The 20,542-nt window shown below is 44.6% G+C and overlaps 1 protein-coding gene across 1 annotated transcript in view; it reads right to left on the bottom strand.

Moving 5' to 3' along the window:
* Nucleotides 1–226: 226 nt before the first annotated feature.
* Nucleotides 227–20,542, bottom strand: part of LOC309568946 (transcription factor Spi-B-like) — a 37,084-nt gene continuing 16,768 nt past the window's right edge. The window contains exons 4-6 of the mRNA XM_082274712.1: nucleotides 14,018–14,262; nucleotides 10,126–10,234; nucleotides 227–1,340 (exon numbers count right to left, since the gene is read on the bottom strand). Coding sequence (XP_082130838.1) covers nucleotides 1,009–1,340; nucleotides 10,126–10,234; nucleotides 14,018–14,262 — 686 coding nt within the window. The 3' untranslated portion in view covers nucleotides 227–1,008. The remainder of the gene's footprint in view (nucleotides 1,341–10,125; nucleotides 10,235–14,017; nucleotides 14,263–20,542) is intronic.

The raw sequence follows: 20,542 nt of genomic DNA, 5'->3' as shown, positions 1-20,542 counted from the left end.
ATATTACTTGTACAAACAATCTTAAAAAAATTAGTATTTGTTTACGACTTATCCCTAATCTATCCAATATGGAAGAAAAGAAATGAGAAAGATATGTGAAGAATTAAATGGCATCACCCGAAAAGCCAAACCTGTACACAACGATATAATAAGAACAACTTAAAATGTTTGGTGCAGAGCTGGTCTTCAGCTTCGCGCTTTAAAGGCCACCATAAAAAAAAAAACATGCAGATCCAGATGATCCATTAGATTTTTGGCAAATTCCTAAGGGGTTGATGAAGATTTGTTTTAACAAAGTCACATTATCAGTAATATCCACAGAAATGACTGGAAGTTTAATGACTTAAAAGAGGTTTCCACCTTCAGATGACTATAGATGGTACGTGTTCTCTTGTAACATCTAATGAATACATTGCTTTTACACTCAAGCTACATTGTGTTATTGTGGTAACTTTCTAAATGCAAGAAATGGTGTTTACTGTACATGCCATAAATGAACACAGTTCTGCTGGAGAACATACTTTAACTGTGTTGTATCAGAGCTGCTATCTCTATAAATGTATGTCGCTTAAAAAAGAAGAAAATATATTAAGTTACCATTGTCCAATATCACAAAGAAGCCAGTAGATTAAAAAGCACTGGCAGTTATAGATAGCACAGAACATTTTGATTGCATAAAAATATCCAATGACATCATGAATCAATTTATTTGTGGTCACATCTCCTTAAAGAGTTTCTGTTCTTGTACAAGTCAATTCTTTGCTTTCAGTTTTCCTATACAGTGTTCTTCAGGAGGCCATACACCACAAGTGAAGAAAATCCCTTGCCAAAAAGCTTGCTCCTTCCCCTCCATCCAGCCATTAAATAGTGAACATGCCCCTGTGGACTGCCATTTAGTCACGTGACTGATAATGTAGTCATTTAAATTTACTTGATAGCAGAATACCAGCTAAACTTTTGCGGGTAAAAAAAACTGCAAGAACGGAGTCTTGGGAAGTGCTGGATGGCCTACAAGTGTGAAAACATGGTGGCCTCTGTCTTCCTGTCCCCGAGCAACACACTGTCAAACTGATATGTCAGCTTCTTCTTGACTTTCCTGATCTCTCCAGTCTTGCCATAGTTCCTCAGAGCCCGTGCCATCTTCTGGTAAGTCATTTTTTTGCGATTTCCCTTTTGTTGACCCCATCGATGAGCAAGCACTTCTTTGTGCTTGGATGAAAATTGGAAGGTCCCCCTTTCACGGTCCAACCACCAGATGCAATCTCGCATGTCACCATTCTGCAGGAGTTCCAGAAGAAATTTGTACAATCGAACCTTCTTACGGACAACATCACAACATTCTACAAAACAAAGATATTACATTAAAATTTTATTTCATTAACAAAATGAAACATTTTTCAAAGATAGCAGTAAAAGAAACTTGCATGTTCAGACCAATGGCATATTATATCTGGGGTTTGGCTTTATGCCAGGGTAGTAAGTGGACCTTACCAAGTCAGTAGCACAAATACAGGCTTTACAAGGGAAAAATGAGGATGTAAGGGCCCTAGATTAAATAAAAAATACAATGCCAATATGTAGCTTTAGGAAAATTCTCTGCATGTAAGTAACTGAAGATGGATCATTTTCTCAGTGGTTTCTAATGGTTGCTTCCCCAGGAGTAATGTATGTTCACTTGTTAGTTTCAGTAATGTATTTTATATAGGAAAGGTTTTAAGAGGTAGCCTGAGCCCCCGTTCACACTGGGGTGACCTGTCAGGCGACCTGGTCGCCTGACAGGTCGCCGTAGGTCGCCTTCCATAGAGAAGCTGCGGACCGGTTCTAATAGGAGCGACACAAGTCGCTCCGACTTAGAAAAAGGGTCCGGAGCTTCTTTGGGGGGACCCGGAGCGACCTGCATAGACTTCAATGTAATGAAGTCCGTGCCGGCCGCTCCGAGGTCGCGGTGCGAGCAGCGCGCCGCGACCTTTGAGGTCGCCCGGCAAAGTAGCGACGCCCCAGTGTGAACGGGGCCTGAAACAACAAGTTTCTAACATCTGGATTAGGTCTTTATAGCAAGCTTTATTAACTTTTACCCAGAATTACCAAAGAAATTTAAGTTTTCAGAATCCATCTGTCATTTATATTTAAATCTGAATATAATTGCAAACAACTAGGGATAGATTTTTTAGAGAGAATTTTGTATTGTGTGTACATTTAATTATTTAGTTTCCCCTCCAAACATGCGTTACCAATGTTAGTTTTATATTGGTCAAACAGCCACTATTTCCCCTGTTGAATCTGATTAACAGCTAAACCAGTTTTATAACTCGGTATTAACATTTATAGGTGATAACACCAGAGATATATCCAAGATCATGAAGGATTTTCTTTTTCCTCTACTGGAGCAAATTGGATCATACTTCATAGGGGTTTTTTTTTTTTGCCTTCCTCTGGATTAACTGTGGGTATAAAATTCTGTTTATGTAGGTTTTCTATTGTAGACCTCGCTAAAGGAACACTTTGAGAACACATCAGATCTCAATTGGTAAAAATATGCTGGATATCTATACTGATATTGACTGGGTAATTTGTTAAGAATTAAAGGATGCCACATCGTTTGATGGAAATGATGCCACATCATTTGATGGATATGAAAATTATCAATCTGCAGAGATCTGAAATCAAAGACACCATAAAAATTAAAGTGAAAAAATTATGCAGAAAGCTAGTCCATTCTGCTGAAATTTCATTGCAGCAACTCAAAATGGTACTCAGTAGTTTGGATTGTCCACCATGTGCGTGTATGTATGCCTGACAATGTTGGGGCATGCTCCTAATGAGATGACAGATGGTGTCCTGGGGTTTTTCCTCCCAGATCTGGACCAGGGCATCACTGAGCTCCTGAACAGACTGAGGTGCAACCTGGTGGCATCAGATGGACCAAAACATAATGTCTCAGAGGTGTTCTATTGGATTTAGGTCAGGCGGGCATGGGGGCCATTCAGTGGTATCCATTCCTTCATCCTCCAGGAACTGGCGGCATACTCTCGCCACATGAGGCTGGGCATTGTTGTGCACCAGGAGGAACCCAGGACCCACTGCACGAGGGTAGGGTCTGACAATCTGTCCAAGGATTTCATCCTGATACCTAATGGCAGTCAGGGTGCCATTGTCTAGTCTGTAGAGGTCTGTACATGGATATTCCCAGACCTTCACTGACCCACCACCAAACCTGTCATGCTAAACAATGTTACAGGCACTATAACGTTCTCCACAGCTTCTCCAGACCTTTTCACGTCTGTCACTTGTGCTCAGGGTAAACCTTCCCTCATCTGTGAAAAGCACAGGTGCCAGTGGCGGACCTGTCAATTCTGGTGTTCAATGGCAAATGCCACTCTTGAGACTGTGCTGGGAGACACAGCAAATCTGCTGGCAATGGCATGTATTGATGTGCCATCCTGGGGGAGTTGGACTGCTTGTGCAACCTCTATAGGTTGCAGGCATCGCCTCATGCTACCAGCAGGGCCGGACTGTGAATAAAAACCAGCCCTGAAAATAATTTCATACCAGCCCCATAGCATTATTATACCGGCCAAACAGCATAGGGTCATTATTTTCTTGATCATAAAAGGGGAAAACCATGCATTTTAAAGCACATGTGAAGTGTGTATTATATGTAGATAAGACCTATGAAATCACATAGGGGTTTATATATATATATATATATATATATATATATATACATACATACATATATAAGAGCAAATTCCAGTTAAAAGTGGAGCAATTATCAAGAACAGTCCACTTATTGCGATGGTGATATATTACCAGAATAAAAAAGGCTTTATAAAATAGCAGAATAAAATATAAAGGCCCCCTTACATTACTGTATTCACTTCCCCCCTTACGTCACTGGCCCCCTACTCAGACTGGTCTGGCGGAGCTGTCACTGACCTCCTCTCAGGTGCACCATGCAGGGCTCAGTCAGTTGGCTCCAGCTTGTTGGCTCTGGGTTTATCCTATAGTCTTCTCTCCACAGTCCACATACATCTGACTTCTCCCGTGAACCCCATCCCGGCGGCACTCCCAATACTAACTCCTCTCCAGACTCCCCCTCAGAGACTGCAGACATAATAAAAGACAAGAGATGGTCATAGGCTGTGCAAAGATGGTACAGGAGATGTCAGAGGTTGCAGACATGGTACAAGAGATGTCAGAGGTTGCAGACATGGTACAGGAGATGTCAGAGGTTGCAGACATGGTACAGGAGATGTCAGAGGTTGCGGACATGGTACAGGAGATGTCGGAGGCTGTGCGGACATGGTACAAGAGATGTCAGAGGTTGCAGACATGGTACAGGAGATGTCAGAGGCTGTGTGGACATGGTACAGGAGATGTCAGAGGCTGTGCGGACATGGTACAGGAGATGTCAGAGGCTGTGCGGCCATGGTACAGGAGATGTCAGAGGTTGCGGACATGGTACAGGAGATGTCAAAGGTTACAGACATGGTACAGGAGATGTCAGAGGCTGTGCAGACATGGTAAAGGAGATGTCAAAGGTTGCAGACATGGTACAGGAGATGTCAGAGGCGTGTGGACATGGTACAGGAGATGTCAGAGGCTGTGCGGACATGGTACAGGAGATGTCAGAGGCTGTGCAGACATGGTACAGGAGATGTCAGAGGCTGTGCAGACATGGTACAGGAGATGTTAGAGGTTGCAGACATGGTACAGGAGATGTCAGAGGCTGTGCAGACATGGTACAGGAGATGTCAGAGGCTGTGCAGACACGTACAGGAGATGTCAGAGGCTGTGCAGACACATACAGGAGATGTCAGAGGCTGCGAAGGGGTCCAGTCTTACCCGCCCCTGGTGTAGAAAGGCGCGCTCCACCACCCAGACCAAGATCAGTGCCTTCCAAGATTTTTGAAACCCTAGGCAACCCCCCCCCCCCCGCTAGGAAGCAGGGCCAAGAGGAGTGAGCTGGGTACAGGCCTCCTGTATGAGGCCCAGGCCCCATCAGTTCAGCAGGAGGGCCCAGGCAGTAGGAGGAATCAGATCATGGAAAAGGGGGTTGACTGGTGCAGCGGGAGGAAAATTACAGGAACCAATCCCCTATATGGGTCTCCCTACAGCAGCTGAAAGCTGGCTTTTCCTCCTCCCTCTCCTGCTGCTTTGGTTCTTGCAATTGCCCCCCCTCTATACTGATCACCCCCTCCTGTCCATGATCAGATTCTCCCTTTTTCCCTACTGCCCAGGCTCCCCTGTATGCGTCCCCCCTTCCTCGTAGCGCAGCTGGCTTCATCTTCTCTCCCTCCCACCAGTTTTCAGTTGCTGCAGAGGGGGGGAACCACAGGAGATCTGTTCTAGTAAACCACTGTTGATGACCTCTTTCCCCCTGCTGTCCTTTGTGCCCCTACAGCAGCGCTAATGGCTTCTTCTCTTTTTTTGCTGCCGGCTACTGCAGGGTATGGGAGAATAGCTTCAGGATAAAAAAACAGGTCTGGTAGGCTATACAGGGCCCCTATAATTTCTAACGGAAGCCCTGGCTGTAGTGGTGAGGAGGGTGATATGAGTGGCAGTGGATGTGGTGAGGGGGTGGGATCAGTGGCAGCAGTGGTGATGATGGTGGTGGTGGGGGGGGGTGGGATCAGTGGCAGCGGTGGTGGTGGTTGTGAGGGGGGTGGGATCAGTGGCAGCGGTAGTGATGAGGGGGGGTGGGATCGGTGGTAGTGATGAGGGGGGTAGGATCGGTGGCAGTGGTGGTGATGGTGAGGGGGGTAGGATCGGTGGCAGTGGTGGTGGTGAAGAGGGGGGTGGGATCGGTGGCAGCGGTGGTGGTGAGGGGGGTAGAATCGGTGGCAGTGGTGATGGTGAGGGGGTGGGATCAGTGGCAGCGGTGGTGATGGTGAGGGGGGTGGGATCAGTGGCAGCGGTGGTGATGGTGAGGGGGGTGGGATCAGTGGCAGCGGTGGTGGTGATGAAGGGGGTGGGATCGGTGGCAGCGGAGGTAATGGTGAGGGGGTGGGATCAGTGGCAGCGGTGGTGGTGGTGAGGGGGGTGGGATCTGTGGTAGCAGGGGTAATGGGGGTGGTATCGGTGGCAGCGGTGGTGGTGGTGAGGGGGGTGGGATCAGTGGCAGTGGTGGTGGTGATGAGGGGGGTGGGAACGGTAGCAGCGGTGGTGGTGAGGGGGGTGGGATCAGTGACAGTGGTGGTGGTGAGGGGGGTGGGATCAGTGGCAGGGGTGGTGGTGAGGGGGGTGGGATTAGTGGCAGCTATAGTGGTGAGGGGAGATTAGTGGCAGTGGTGATGAGGGGTGCCATCCTCCCCACCGCCACTGCTGTCCCCCCATCCTATCAGGGATAAGATCTGTGGGGGTGGTGGATGATGAGATCAATTGCACTGCTGATTATTACTTACATTTGATTCCCCCTCAGCCTCAGTGCTCTTCACACGTGCCTGCAGGCATGCTTCTTCTGATGTGTGGGTCTCCCAGCAGAGAGCAGAGCTCCTCCCCCTCACTCTATTGGTCGTCAGCTGATCAGCTGACTTTCTGCTTCCGCCTTCAGCTTCTCTCTCTAAAGCTATGGGTGGAGAGAATAGGCGGTCTGCAGTGACACTGCTCAGCCTCTCTTTAGCAGCGAGCGGACAACGACGGCTACTCCCCCAATCACACAGCGGCGGAACTTGCAGGCGGACGGGCCCTCTGAGTGCTGCTGCTCTCAAAACGGCCCCAGGGCAGTCGGCCTACCTGGAAATCTCCCGGTATCCCGGTAGGCCAGTTCCGCCCTGGCTACCAGTAATGACACTGACCCTAGCCAAATGTAAAACTAGTGCAAAACAGTAACAAAAAATGAGGGTATAAAAAATTTAATTGGCCTCCACCTGTAAAACAATTCCTGTTTTGGGGGTCATCTCATTGTTTCCCATTCAGTGCACCTGTTGTTAATTTCATTAACACCAAAGAAATTTGATTCACAATCCTCTCTGCTACTTATAAAGCCCCGTACACACGATAAGAAATTCGGAAGGGAAATTTCGTCCGACGACCGATCTGCCGATTTTTGGATTGTTAGTATGGTGCTTTCGACAGCCGACTCCGACCTTTCGGCTGACAAAATCCTGATGTGCAGGCTATAAAATCTTTGTCGTCCGTCAAAACAACGTCTGATTTTCGTCTCATTAGTACAGATTTCCACGGAAAAAAATCTTAAGAGCAAGACAAGGCATGCTCAGAGACGAAAGAACACATACAAAGCAATCCAACACATGACATCACTTCTGAAGTAGAATTCTGTCGTACGGGAAAATTCGTATGCAAAAAAACCTCTTCACTTTCCACATCAGACTAGCATGCCACAAAAAACGGATGACCGGTCGGCAGAAATTCGTAGCATGTGTACGGGGCTGTAACCAGTTCAATATCCCAGGAGTTTAAATTACTTGATGCAATACTCTAACCACTTCTGGACCGGAAGGTTTTCCCCCTTAATGGCCAGGCCATTTTTTGTGAGTCGGCACTGCATTACTTTAACTGACAATTACGTGGTCGCGCAACACTGTACCCAAATCAAATTGATGTCCATTTTTCCCCCACAAATAGAGCTTTCATTTGGTGGTATTTGATTACCTCTGCGATTTTTTTTGTGCTATAAACAAAAAACAGCGACAATTCTAAAAAAAAAAAAACAACATTTTTCACTTTCTGCTATATAACATTCCCAGTAAAAAAAATGTAAAAATCGAATTTTTTCATCATTTTAGGTCAATATTTATTCTGCTACATATTTTTGGTAAAAAAATTCCCAATAAGAGTATATTGATTGGTTTATGCAAAAGTTATCACGTCTACAAACTAGGGTAAAGATTAATGTCATTTTTTTTTTTTTACTAGTAATGGTGGCGATCAGTGATTTTTTTAGCGGGACTGCGACATTGTGGTGGACAGATCGGACACCGAACTGACATTTTTGACACCTTTGGGGCACTGCTGTAATCAGTGCTAAAAATATGCACTGTTACTGTACTAATGACACTGGCAGGGAAGGGGTTAACACAAGGGGCGAGCAAAGGGTTAAATTTGTCCCTAGGGGGTGCCTTCTAACTGTGTGGGGATGTACTTATGGAATCAACACAGGGACCTGTGTTCCTAAATAGGAGGAACACAGGAGCCCTGTGATTATTGCTGACAGAACAGCGGTCTGCCGTGTTTGCAGACCGCCATTCTGTCTCCACGGGGAGCGGTCGCGGGGACCCGGTGGAAATCGCGGCCGCTGGACCCGCAAATCAACTTCCCCTGTGTCCAATCGGCGAGCGCACCCCCAAGTCCATCTAGTTCAACCAATAGAAAAAAGTAACTGTACATCGCTTCGTGAGACCGATTTACAGTTACATCGTTTCGCAGGACAGAGCCGACCTGCCGCAGTATATGTACTGCTGGCGGTCGGCAAGGGGTTAAAAAGCGTTCCCTTAATTTTTTGAGCAGTGTATTTATTTTTTCTATTGGTTGAACTAGATGGTCTTGCGTCCTTTTCCAATCTGACTAACTATGTAGCTAAATAATGATCATTCGCTGCAGTGACATACTAATAAACAAGACAATGTGTGTTAAAGAATGACTTTCTATCATCAGGTTGTTCATTTTTTAAAATACTTTCATAAATCCCCTAATATATTGCTGGCCGGAGGCAGTTCAACAAATTGAAATAGTTTTAAGCATCAGAATGTGTTTTTTTATTTTTTATTTATCTCCCCTCAAAAATGTTTTTCAATGGCTTGGACAAAGTCCACTGCAAAGGATTTACTGTGTGCTGTGTGCTATATAGCTTTATAATAGCCATATATAATAGTGATTTATTGGAACATGATGTTGCTCATTAGTCTTCTGTGATTTATGTGACAGCCATATAATCATCACTTTTCTGTTTTATATTTAGCTGTCTTGCATGCAGAATATAAATATAAAGACTGCCAATCAGTTAACATTGGTAGCTGTTTGTGAGGTCATGATAATCATTTTTTGCCCTTTTGAACACTACAACAATGATGTTAACTGATAAACAAGGGGATTTAAAAGGCTGTAATTGAATTGCTTCCCTGTACTTGTTTCTCACTTTCCAGAAGCTCCAGTAAATGTTACAGCAGTGGCGGCTGGTGCTCCATGGGCCGGGGGGGCATCAGACCAACCGCACCATACCCCCCAACCCCCCCGCACCACACCAGGCCACACGCCATACCACCCCCCTCCCCCCCGGACCACAGGGAGACAGAGGAGACAGGAGAGGAGAGGACAGACAGACAGCACCCCCTCCCGCTCACTCACCTGCCTGGGTGCAGCAGCAGGCAGCGGCAGCTTCGGCTTCTTCCCCATCTTCTGCGTCTCCTACCTCCTCCTCCATGCCCAATGGCATGGCTTCTCCTTTCGGCTAAACCCGCTTCCTGATTGGCCAGGAGGAGGATCCATGTGACAATAGCGGATTTTCATTCGCTATTGTCACTAAACTGGTTGGGTTTGGCGAGCACTGCTCTGCGCCCCCGAGCCCACCCTTTTTTTTTAGCCTCTGAGAGCCTCTGGCTCTAATCACATGGCTAAATCACATCTGGCTCTAATCACATGGCCCCATTGAACTCCATGCGTCCGGCGCCCCACATGTAGATTAGGGGGCCGGCCGCATGGATAGAAGGGGCGGCGCCCCTGTGCCCCGTATGACCAGCCGCCACTGTATTACAGCAATGCAAGTCTGGTTTCCCCATAGATTATTAATATATTATTATTAGTTTAGTATCCCAAAGAGGCACAAGCTTTACAGCTGAATAAAATCATGCTGAGAAAGGTGTCCTCCTTCTCCCTTCTATGTACAGCTTCCGCTAATTTAGAGATAGTCACAAAGAAAAAAAGCTACTGCTGTGCTCTCTTTTTACATAGAATACTCTGCAGATCCCGTGTCATGGGTTCACCATGTATCAAATGTTTTAGTAGAAAAAAATTAATATAAAGTGATTTTGTTTTACAATAATTCTCCAAAGCAGGTGAAAAACCTGTAGCATTAAAAGAAATGTAAAAATATTCATAGACCAATATATTTATTTATAATACTTATAGAAGTTTTAAAAGTGTAAAATAATGAAATAGATTAAATACCACTTTTAGAGCTTGAATGAGACTCCGTGTCGCTATCTGACACCTCTAGACTTCGTAGCTCAGGATCTTCCCCAGACAGCGAATAGGCCTGTGGGTAGGGATCAATCATCTGGAGGAAAAGTAAATATATGCGCTTGTTTACATGACTTTATACTTTAGCGTTCCTAAGATGAAACAATCACTTGTTTTACTCCACCATCAAATCACTAAAAGTTTGTGGCACCGGCAATTGACGGTTCTAATCTCGGCCTGTTTAGCAGGGACCGGCTGAGATACGAACCATGCATGAACAGGCTTATTGTACCCAAGTCTATATCCCCTATATCTATATCTGAATGTCCACTATCTCTTCCATCAAGGGCTTTTTTTCAGCAGGAACGTGGGGGAACGCAGTTCCGCCACCTCCAGCAATGAATGCATGTAAAAGCAAGGGGTGGTGGGGTGTGCTGGAGGGTCAGTTGATGCTGGCTGCTGAGTAATATATTGTCCCTATGGGAGATCTATTGTTGCGGGGGGGGGTGCTAATGTTGCTGGGAGGGATCTCTTGTTGAGGGAGGGGTCTACTGATGCTGACTGCTAGTAGATTTATTGCTGTTGGGGGGTCTATTGGGGGGGGGGGCTCTATTGTTGCTGGGGGTATATTTTTGTAGGGGATCTGTTGTTGGGGGAGATCTTAAGCTGCTGGGAGGAGAGCTATTTCTGAGGGGAGAACTATTTTTGCTGGGGGGGCTAGTGTTCCCAGGAGGGCTATTGTTGCTGGGGGGATTTATTGATGCTAGCTGCAGGGGATCTATTTTACTGTCTTTCTTGTTATCATTAATACATTCCATACAATCTACTTAGCACCAGAAAATTATTCTTGGTTATCTAAAAGGGGTGGTACTGGGAGGTGGGTAGGGGGTGGAAACAAGGGGTGACTAGGAAGAGGGGAGTTCCTGCACCTTTATTCTGGGAAATAAAGCCCTGCTTCCATCACAGCATTGCTGAGCTCAGACATACTGCCACTGGGGAGAGTGCATTAGAGAAAGAGCTTGCTCTTGTGATGGTGGGGTTGAGCTATACCAACCAGGAGTGTCTTAGCTAGATTCTAGAGCATAGCAGGACAGGATAGTGTCAAAAATAGAGTATTGCCGGTGACAGAATATTTGAAAACAAAAGCAACAGAGATGGCAAAACAAAGGCAACAGAATCATTTGTTTAGTTAAAACAGCAAATATGCCAGTTGCCCAAACCACTCCAATCTGATGCCAGTAAAAAGAGACACTCAGTCTAGGTTAACAGCTATGCGATTGATTAATTTTTCAGGCGCATTTTGTGGTGCATTTTTTTTCCTCTATAAACACATTGTATACAGCTGGTTGCTAAGGAGTTGGACAGGAAGCTGGCCGCCGTGTCTTTAACACCTGATCAGTCATCATTCATCAGCTGTCAGCGGAGTTCCCCACTGACAGCTGAATGTAAAAAAGAATTGCCGGCATAAAAAATAAAAAAAATCGGGGAAAAAACAGCGTGGGGTTCCTCCCAAATCCATTCCAGGTCCTTCGGGTTTGGTATGGATTTGTAGGGGAACCCCACACCAAAATAAAAAAAAATGGCAGAGGGTCCCCCCAAAATCCATACTAGACCCTTATCCTAGCATGCAGCCTGGCAGGTCAGGAATGGGAGAGGACAAGCAAGCACCCCCCTCCTGAACCATACTAGGCCACATGCCCTTACCATGGGGGGTGCTTTGGTGCAAGGGGGGGCTCTGTGGGGGTCAGCGGGTGGGGGGCTTATTAGAAACTGGAAGCCCCCTTTAACAAGGGGGCTCCCAGATCCGGCTTCCCATGTGAACAAGTATGGGGTACATAGTACCCCTACCCATTCACCAAAAAAAAAGTGAATTAGGACAATACAGGAGTTTTTGACAAATCCTTTATTAAAAAATAAAAAAAAACAAAAAAAAACAGAGTCCCCCATGTAGATCCATTGTAAATCACGATGCCCACCGCCACAGGTGGCCCCAAAAAAAGTAAACCAAAAAGCTCCGCTCGCGCTGCACACTCTCACTGTCTGCCTGCTCCACCGTGTGACATTTCTTAAACCGGTAAGGAGTGGGGCCACCCGGCGATGTCACCTGGTGGCCCCGCCCCTTACCTATTTAAGAAATGTCACACGGCGGAGCAGGCGGACAGTGGGAACGTTCGTTGCAAACAGAGCTTTTTTGTTTAATTTTTGGCGCGGGGCATTTTTTTTTATTTTTTAATAAAGGACTTGTCAAAAACTCTTGTACTGCCTTTATTCACTTTTACCATTTTTTGGTTAATAAGTAGGGTGCTATTTGCCTAATACTCATTCACATGGGGGGGGTGCAATCTGGGGGCTCCTTTGTTAAAGGGGGCTTCCAGATTCCGATAAGTGCTTCGCCCACAGAACCCCACAACGACAACCCAGAATTGTTGGGAAGAAACCCTTTTCCCCATCAAAATGTTGAGGGTATATGGCCTGGTATGGTTCAGGAGGGGGGCAGCTCCCTTGTCCCATCCTTTTCCTGAACTGCCTGGCTGCATGCTAGGATAAGGGTCTTATGAATTTGGGGGGGGGGGGGACATTTTTTTAATCATGGTGTGGGTTTCTCCTCCACATCCATATCAGTGCCTGGTAAGGATTTTGGGGGGGGGGGGGGGACATTACATTACATTTCCATCTACATCTGTCAGACAGCTGATGACTCATCGGTTATTAAGGATGGGGCGTCCGGCTTCCCGGACCCGCTTCTTAGCAACCAGCTATAAACAGTGTTTTTATAGGGGAAAAAAAGTCTATTACACGCAAAACGCAATCTGCTGCGGGGAACAAAAGTCCCTGACCCTTTTAAAAAAATGCAGCACCCCAAAACGCACAGATGTGAACTACATCCATTGGAAACCATGTTAAATGGACTGTAGTACATTTCTGCAAAATGCACCAAAAAGGGCATGAACGTAGTGTTAATATACACAAAGATCATTTCCCAAGCCATGTGAATACTTCTCATATATATCCATGCACATTTGGCAAATCCATATATCATTTTAACCTTGTATTAAAGTAAAACTAAAGGGCAAAACGTTTTTTTTTTTTTTTTTTGGATAGAGGGATTAGAACACCTGTCCATTTTTATTGCTGTCTCTGTCCTCATTTGGGAGATTCAACCTCTCTACTTGTCCTCTTTACCATTATCATTGGAAGTGAAAGGAAATAAAAAAAGGAAAAAAAATCCAAAAGTTTGGGTTGCCCCCGGAAAAGTATTAAAGGGAAAATATTCCAGTGGAGACACTAGTTCTGGTGGCCTGGGGGTCCCCAAAAGATTCCCTTAATTAGCAGGGATTTCCTCTCACTTTCTGCTCTGGCTATGTGACAGGAAGTTATGGTAAATCTCTGAAATGGGACAAAGATGGCAAAAATACATTTATATATAAATAATACATTTATATATTTTATAAAATTCATTATAGCCCTTCCTTGCTCCAAAATGAAAAAAAAAAAAGGTTTTGCCTATAGTTCTACATTAAATTGCAGAAGGATAGCTAGAATGTGATTTTCTTGTTACGGGCAATAGATTATTATTTTTTTTTTTTTTTTCTGATTCTTTGTTTAAACAATTGTACAGAACATAATAAAGTCATACAATTGGGATTTTATGACTCAAGTCATATTTGTACAGCGATAAGGTAGGTAGTGTCAGATATACTGATCACATCGTGAAAACTCATAGATATCTTAAAATAAGTCCCCTACACGTGATATCTTAGGTAATATTCCAATTTACATCTATCTAACATTACCCTGCTATTGTTTGATTAGAGTTCCACCATTTAACTTCACATATTCTGTATGTGCACTACTACTAATTGTAGACCGGCGTGTGCACAGGCAAGAAATTCTTATACTGATCAATGTGGACATTCAAACCTGGGACTACTGAATTTTTCGCCATCCTTACCTCATTGATATACGGGGCATCTGTCATTGGGCATGGTGTTGGGCAAGGAGCTGTGCCATCTAAATTCGGGCTGTAGTGGGGGTAGGCTTCCTGGTGATAAGGCACCTGGACGTTCCAGAGTGCTGTAAATTGATCACTCTCGTTAACTTGTGGCTCTATCCAGTTCCCGAAGTCTGAAAGAAAAAATAAAAAAAGTCAGCAAACAAACATACTCAACAAACTTTGATACACCAAAGAGAATGGAGTGAAGCTTGCCCTACACCAGTAGAATATAATTTGAACGTTCATACTGAAATTCAGAAAAATCATTTGTCAGAACATTTGATCTTGCCATTATAGAGTCAACTAATTTCGCTCAAATCTTTAAATGTTTGTCCAGACTTGCTACTTGAATGGAATTCCAGACAACTAAACGGGTTTCTTTGCGCATTGGAATATATAGATGCTCACTGCAATATGTACAAATTTTCCTGAGCAAAAACCACATTGACAGTTCAAATTTCCTTTCTCCATTCTTGTTCTTTGAACTTACTATGGTTAAAAATGATCAACGATTTGAGCCCACTAACCATTAAAAAAATGGATGAAAACAAACAATTTCAACCAAAATTCTACTAGCACATTGTCCGCTTAAACTCAGGACAAAACTTTTTTTTTTCATCTTGGATAGAGTAAAGGAGGGTTATAACCCTTGCCACTTTTTTGCCATCTTTGTCTAATTGAGATTTCCCTTCACTTTCTTCTCCATAACCACGACAAGAAGTGAGAGATGATACCTCCAAAGTGGGGGGAATTCCTGGTAGTCACCAGAGTCAACAAAACTAGTGTCTCCGTTGGAAGATTTCCCTTCTTTTTCGGTTCCTGGGACAACCCAGAATTTGGGATTTTCTTTTCTTTCATTTTCAGTGATAATGGTAAACATGACAAATAGAGAAATGAATCCCCTAATGGTAGCACAAACAGCAATAAAAGCTGACAGTTGTTCTAATCCCTCTCCACTCTATCCAAAAGTAAAAAATAAATGTTTTCTTTAGTTATACCTTAACTAATCACACTATTACATTGCTTACAGTCCATGCTATGGGGTCTTCCCGAGTGCTGCTGAAGCCATGTTTAAAAAATTTTTTTTAAAAAAGGCCTTGTTCATTTGTTAAAGTGTAACTTTACCCATAATAACTTGATAAAAAAAAAAAAACATGTTCTTTAGCAAGGACATTCTACATGAATATTTATGCTACCAAATTAGTGTGTGCTGTAAATTGCCTCCAGCATTCTTCCTGTTTCTTCTTGCCAGGGGCTGCCATTATGCTGAAGCCCAGAGCCCATGAACAGCAGTAAATCATAAAGTAGAACTAAACCCATCAATTTAATGGTTTAAAAAAAAGTTATATTTCTGGAATGCCGGGATTGCTAACTGTAACATTTGCTTGTGTCCCCAACCAAACTGCCAAATCATCAAATGGCTGGTGTCTTAACTTTTTTTCAGGGGGAACGTGGAGGAACGCAGTTCCGGCACCTCCAACACTGAATGTATTTAAGGTCAAGGGGTGCTGGGCTGTTCTGGACAGTCTATTGATGATGGCCGCTGGGAGATCTATTGTCGCCAGTGAGGATCTATTTTTGCATGGGGATATATTGTTGCTGGAGGAGGATCTATTGTTGCTGGGAGGGATCTTATATTTCTGGGGAGTCAGTTGTTGCTAGAAGGGATCTACTGTTGAGAGAGAGGTCTATTGTTGCTGGCTGCTGGAGAATTTAATGTTGTTGCTGGTCGTCTATTGTCGCTGGGGTGGATCTGTTGCTGCTGGGGTGGTATTTTGTTGTGGGGGGGGGGTCATTGTTGTATAGGTGATCTCTTGTTTCTGGGGGTCTATTGTTGCTGGCTGCGGGGGATCTATTTTGCTGCTTTTCTTGTTATAATTAACAAGTTCAATACAAAATAATTAGCACCACAGAATGATACTTGGTTCTGTGTTCTCTAAAAGGGGCAGTACTGGGAGGTGGGTAGGGGGAGAGACCAAGGGATGTGCTTGGGGGTGGGTAGGGAGCGGAGACAAGGGGTGACTCGGAAGGGGCGAGTTACTGTACCTACTCTCTGAGAAAAAAAAGCCCTGGTCTTAACTGATCACACATGCAGCACCATGGCAGTTGAAGATCAAAGAGAAGGTAAGATGGCAGCTTCCTTGGCTGAAAATTATAGGAGGTTTTAATTCTTTAAGGCTGTCAACAGATCGGCCTCTACTGTGCCTAAAAATGGAGAGCAGCTGAGCATGTGCAGAGCAGGGTGAGACAGTATAATACTGGATTTTATACACTATAGACACTTATTTTTAATGTTGTACATAGCTATACCTGGAAAAAGGGCCAGCCTGAAGTGATCAGGACTTAATTTTTTAACTACTGTATATACTCGAGTATAAGCCGACTTTTTCAGCATGTTTTTATATGCTGAAAAAGACCCCCTCGGCTTATACTCAAGTCACAGTCTCACTTACCTTTTCCCTGTCAGTGCGAATGTGCCGACACTGCTCAGGAAAGCCTGCCCGTACACGTTCGGCTATTCCCGGGCAGACGGCGCATGCGCAGTGACATGTTGGCGCCGGGCGACACCATTTTTACATGTGAGGCGCCTCTTTGAAAGGTAAGTGAGACTCCTCTGCAGCCCCTGCATCTCCTCAGGAGATGCAGTGCTGCGGGCATGGTACAGGATATTCACCTGTACCATGCCCGCAGCACTGCATCTCCTGTACCATGCCTGTACCATCTGTGCCATGTCTGTACCATCTGTGCAATGCCTGTACCATCTCCTGTACCATCTGTGCCATGCCTGTACCATGCCTGTACCATCTCCTGTGCCATGCCTGTACCATCTCCTGTACCATGCCCACAGCCCTGCATCTCCTGTACCATGTCCGCAGCCCCTGCACCATGCACGCAGCCCCTGTTTTGGGTCTCGTGGTGGTCCAGTTGGGTCTAGTAGCTGCTGCATTTCCCACCCTAGGCTTATATTGGAGTCAATACGTTTTCCCAGTTTTTTGTGGTAAAATTAGGTGCCTCGGCTTATATTCGGGTCGGCTTATACTCGAGTATATACGTAGTTCCACTTTAAATACATTAACTGATTCCCTGGTATATTGTTACATTTGACAATCATGTCTGTATATTTTACAGAACTGCAGCAATTTTAATATTGTCTGTTGTGTACGTTTTTTTATATATGACAGGTAGCTTAGAAGTTCTCCCAAATGTATAATTATAAAAATAAATCATAAAAGATTATTTGTTAAACTTTGACACCGCAAACCAGAACTTGTAAATAAATATGAAAAAAAAAATGACCCATATAAAAAGTGCTAAAGCTCACAGATGTCACTTTATAGATGCCTATATGGCACTTCTAAAGCAATTTGCATAAAAACTGCTGAGTGGTGATATTACAGGCAGATCTGTTTGGTGGGAACCTGGTGCTGATAAGCATACAGCTGCTGCTGGGCAGAGCAGTCAAACAATGGCGTGACACTGAGACAGTTACATTCACAATATAAATAATGTACTTTTAGGTGAGGTTATTTACTGACAAATAACTGCTACCTACACTGTGTCAAAAATGTAAAATTTGCAAAAGAACCAAAAACCATTGGATTTATTTAAGAATCTGCGTGTTCATTCCTAAAACACATCTTCAGATATTTTTTCATTCATAAAAAAAAAAAAAAAAGTAAAAAAAAAAACCTAGTTACCCTTTCTACACTCCAGCGCCATCTTCCACAGTTCCTGGCTACCTCTCATCTTTTGGGTTGAATGATGCCCTGTATCATTCAACCCGTACCCTGTGTGCCTAGGCTGTCATAGACACACCCCCTGGAGCTGTGCAACCTGTGGTCACAGAGTAATACAGCAAAGAATGGAAAATCCATTGCTAACACAAGAGGAGTGCAAGAACATATCCAGGCCATCACATGACTGCCCAGAAAAAGAAAAGAAGTAGAATTTTTAGAAATACACTGTGGCAGATTGTGTGCCAGGAGAGAGGAAGAAAGGCTGCTCAATATAGAGCTTGTCTCTAAATGTAAATAACATGCAGGTTCAATTGTACAAGGGATATAGTTTTACTTCCTTTGTTGATGCCCTTTAAACTGCCTTTAGGTGGCCCTTCATTTTTAATTACATATTTATTTTTAATTTGACTTATTCCCTCACCTTCAGGAAGTTGGAATATTTTTTATTTATTTATTTATTTCATGAGAGGGATCACATTTTCTAGCAGCGTGAACCATGAAGTGAATGATGTCCCCCCCTGTGCAAAGCCTCCTGGGATACTCAAGTCAGGCATCCTAGGAGGCATTGGGGCTATGTAGAGTATACTGCGTATGTGCAGTGGTCCATTATCGGGGGGCTGACTTCTAGGACCCGGAAAAGACAGCCAGCCTCCTGCTGACATCAGCAAAGAAAATGGGTACACAGAACCTTGTGTGCAGTGGCTTTCAGTGGATTACAGTAAAACAACAATGGAAAAACTGGGTATTCACTAAGTATAATATTTGTGTTCAACCCAGCAGACCAGGCAAAAGGGAGTTAAGAGGAAAATGGGCCACTTAACTGGAGGCTTGACAGGGAGTGCGTCCTTTGGCCTACATGCGTTTTACTAAAGGTTGTCCCTGTTAGCCACCATAGACATGAGATAACTGGTCCGTCTATTTTTCAGTCTAATAATGTAACAATCCAGCGTCTATAATTTAGGCTATACAGATGACGATTAATATATTTCCCTAGATAAACCAGTGCTAGCGGTTGTCAGCCTGCATCTATCCTCTACCCAATGCATGAGCTAAACATGACCACTTAATCTAGTCAAACATTTGTATTTAGTGATGCACCAGCAGACACAACTGGCTTATGCACCTTAACCTCCCTGGCGGTCTGATTATGATTAAAAAACTCACCTTCCCCTGCGATCCCCCTCCGTCCTCCCCCGCCGTCCTCCCGCTGTCCTCTCGCTGTGTGCTCGGCCGATGCCGGCACCTGTCTTCCGGTTCCCTTCCCTGCGAGCTTTGCGACGCAGGAGGGTGGAATCGGCGGCAATTTGAAAAATGTAAATACACTAAATGACATGATACAAAGTTGTAATCCTAACGGATTACACTGTATCAAGCCATTTCACCACGGGATTTCACCTGGTGGCTTTTCCAGTGCCCTGCCTGTGCTTTTCCAGTTCTTTGTGCCTGGAAAATTTTGATTGACCATGGCGTCCAAAAAGCGTTCTTTTTGCGCAAAAGCGATTTTAGATGAACTGGAAAACAGCGACAGCGAAACTGAGTTACTTAAAGAACCGAGCGATAGCTATTTGTGGGAAAATTCGTCATCAGGTATGGAAAGTGACGACAGCGACGATTCTGATGTCTCTTTCTGGCACATAGCTCCGTTGGAAATTCTGAAGAATCGTTTGATATACTTCCCAAATTCCACAAGCTATGTGCCAGAAAGAGACATCAGAATAGTCGCTGTCGTCACTTTCCGTACCTGATGACAAATTTTCCCACGAATTGATAATCGCTCAGTTCTTCAAGTAACTCTGTTTCCCTGTCACTGTTTTCCAGTTCGTCTAAAAGCGCTTTTGTGCAAAAATAACGCTTTTTGGACGCCATGGTCGTTCTCTATTTTCCAGACACAAATCACTGGAAAAGTCACCAGGTGAAATCCTGTGGTGAAATGGCATGATACAGTGTAATCCGTTAGGATCACAACTTTGTATCATATCATTTAGTGTATTTACACTTTTGAATTTGCTGCCGGTTCCACCCCTCTGCGTCGCAACGCTCACAGGGAAGGAAACAGGAAGGCAAGTGCCGACATTGGTCATGCACAGAGCGTAGAGAGAGTGTGAGGATGCCGGGGAGGACGGCAGGGGATCGCAGGGAAGGGAACCGGAAGGCAAGTGTCGGCATCAACAATGCACAGAACGGGGAGAGAGTATGAGGATGCCGGGGAGGACGGCGGGGATCGCAGGCAAGGGAACCGGAAGGCAAGTGCCGGCATCGGCCATGCACAGAGCGGGGAGAGAGTGTGAGGACGCCGGGGAGGACGGCAGGGGATCGCAGACAAGGTGAGTAAGATTCTGGGGTAATCCCAAGTGTGGCTCGGGGCTACCGCTTTTGGTACTGAAAGTTAACCCCGAGCCACACTCGGGAATACCGCCAGGGAGGTTTAGAGTTTCTTTGTGGTTAGGGGAACCTAAAACTCAATTGACCTAGCTTAAAACCAGAGATATGTGCAAACTGAGGCTGCATATATCTTGAAAGAGAATGTAGGCTCCAGCAATGAACGGGTTACCTCAAGTTTATTTCACCTGTCCAGGAAAAGGGGGATGAGATAATAGCCACACACAGAGATAGTGATAACTGGAGTGTTAGTGACAGGGTTCAGTTGCAGGTAGGAGACACTAGTACCTTTGTT

The sequence above is a fragment of the Pelophylax lessonae genome (genome assembly GCF_965119305.1).
Source record: "Pelophylax lessonae genome assembly, chromosome: 12".
NCBI lineage: Eukaryota > Metazoa > Chordata > Amphibia > Anura > Ranidae > Pelophylax > Pelophylax lessonae.
This window is presented reverse-complemented; position numbering and strand designations above follow the sequence as displayed.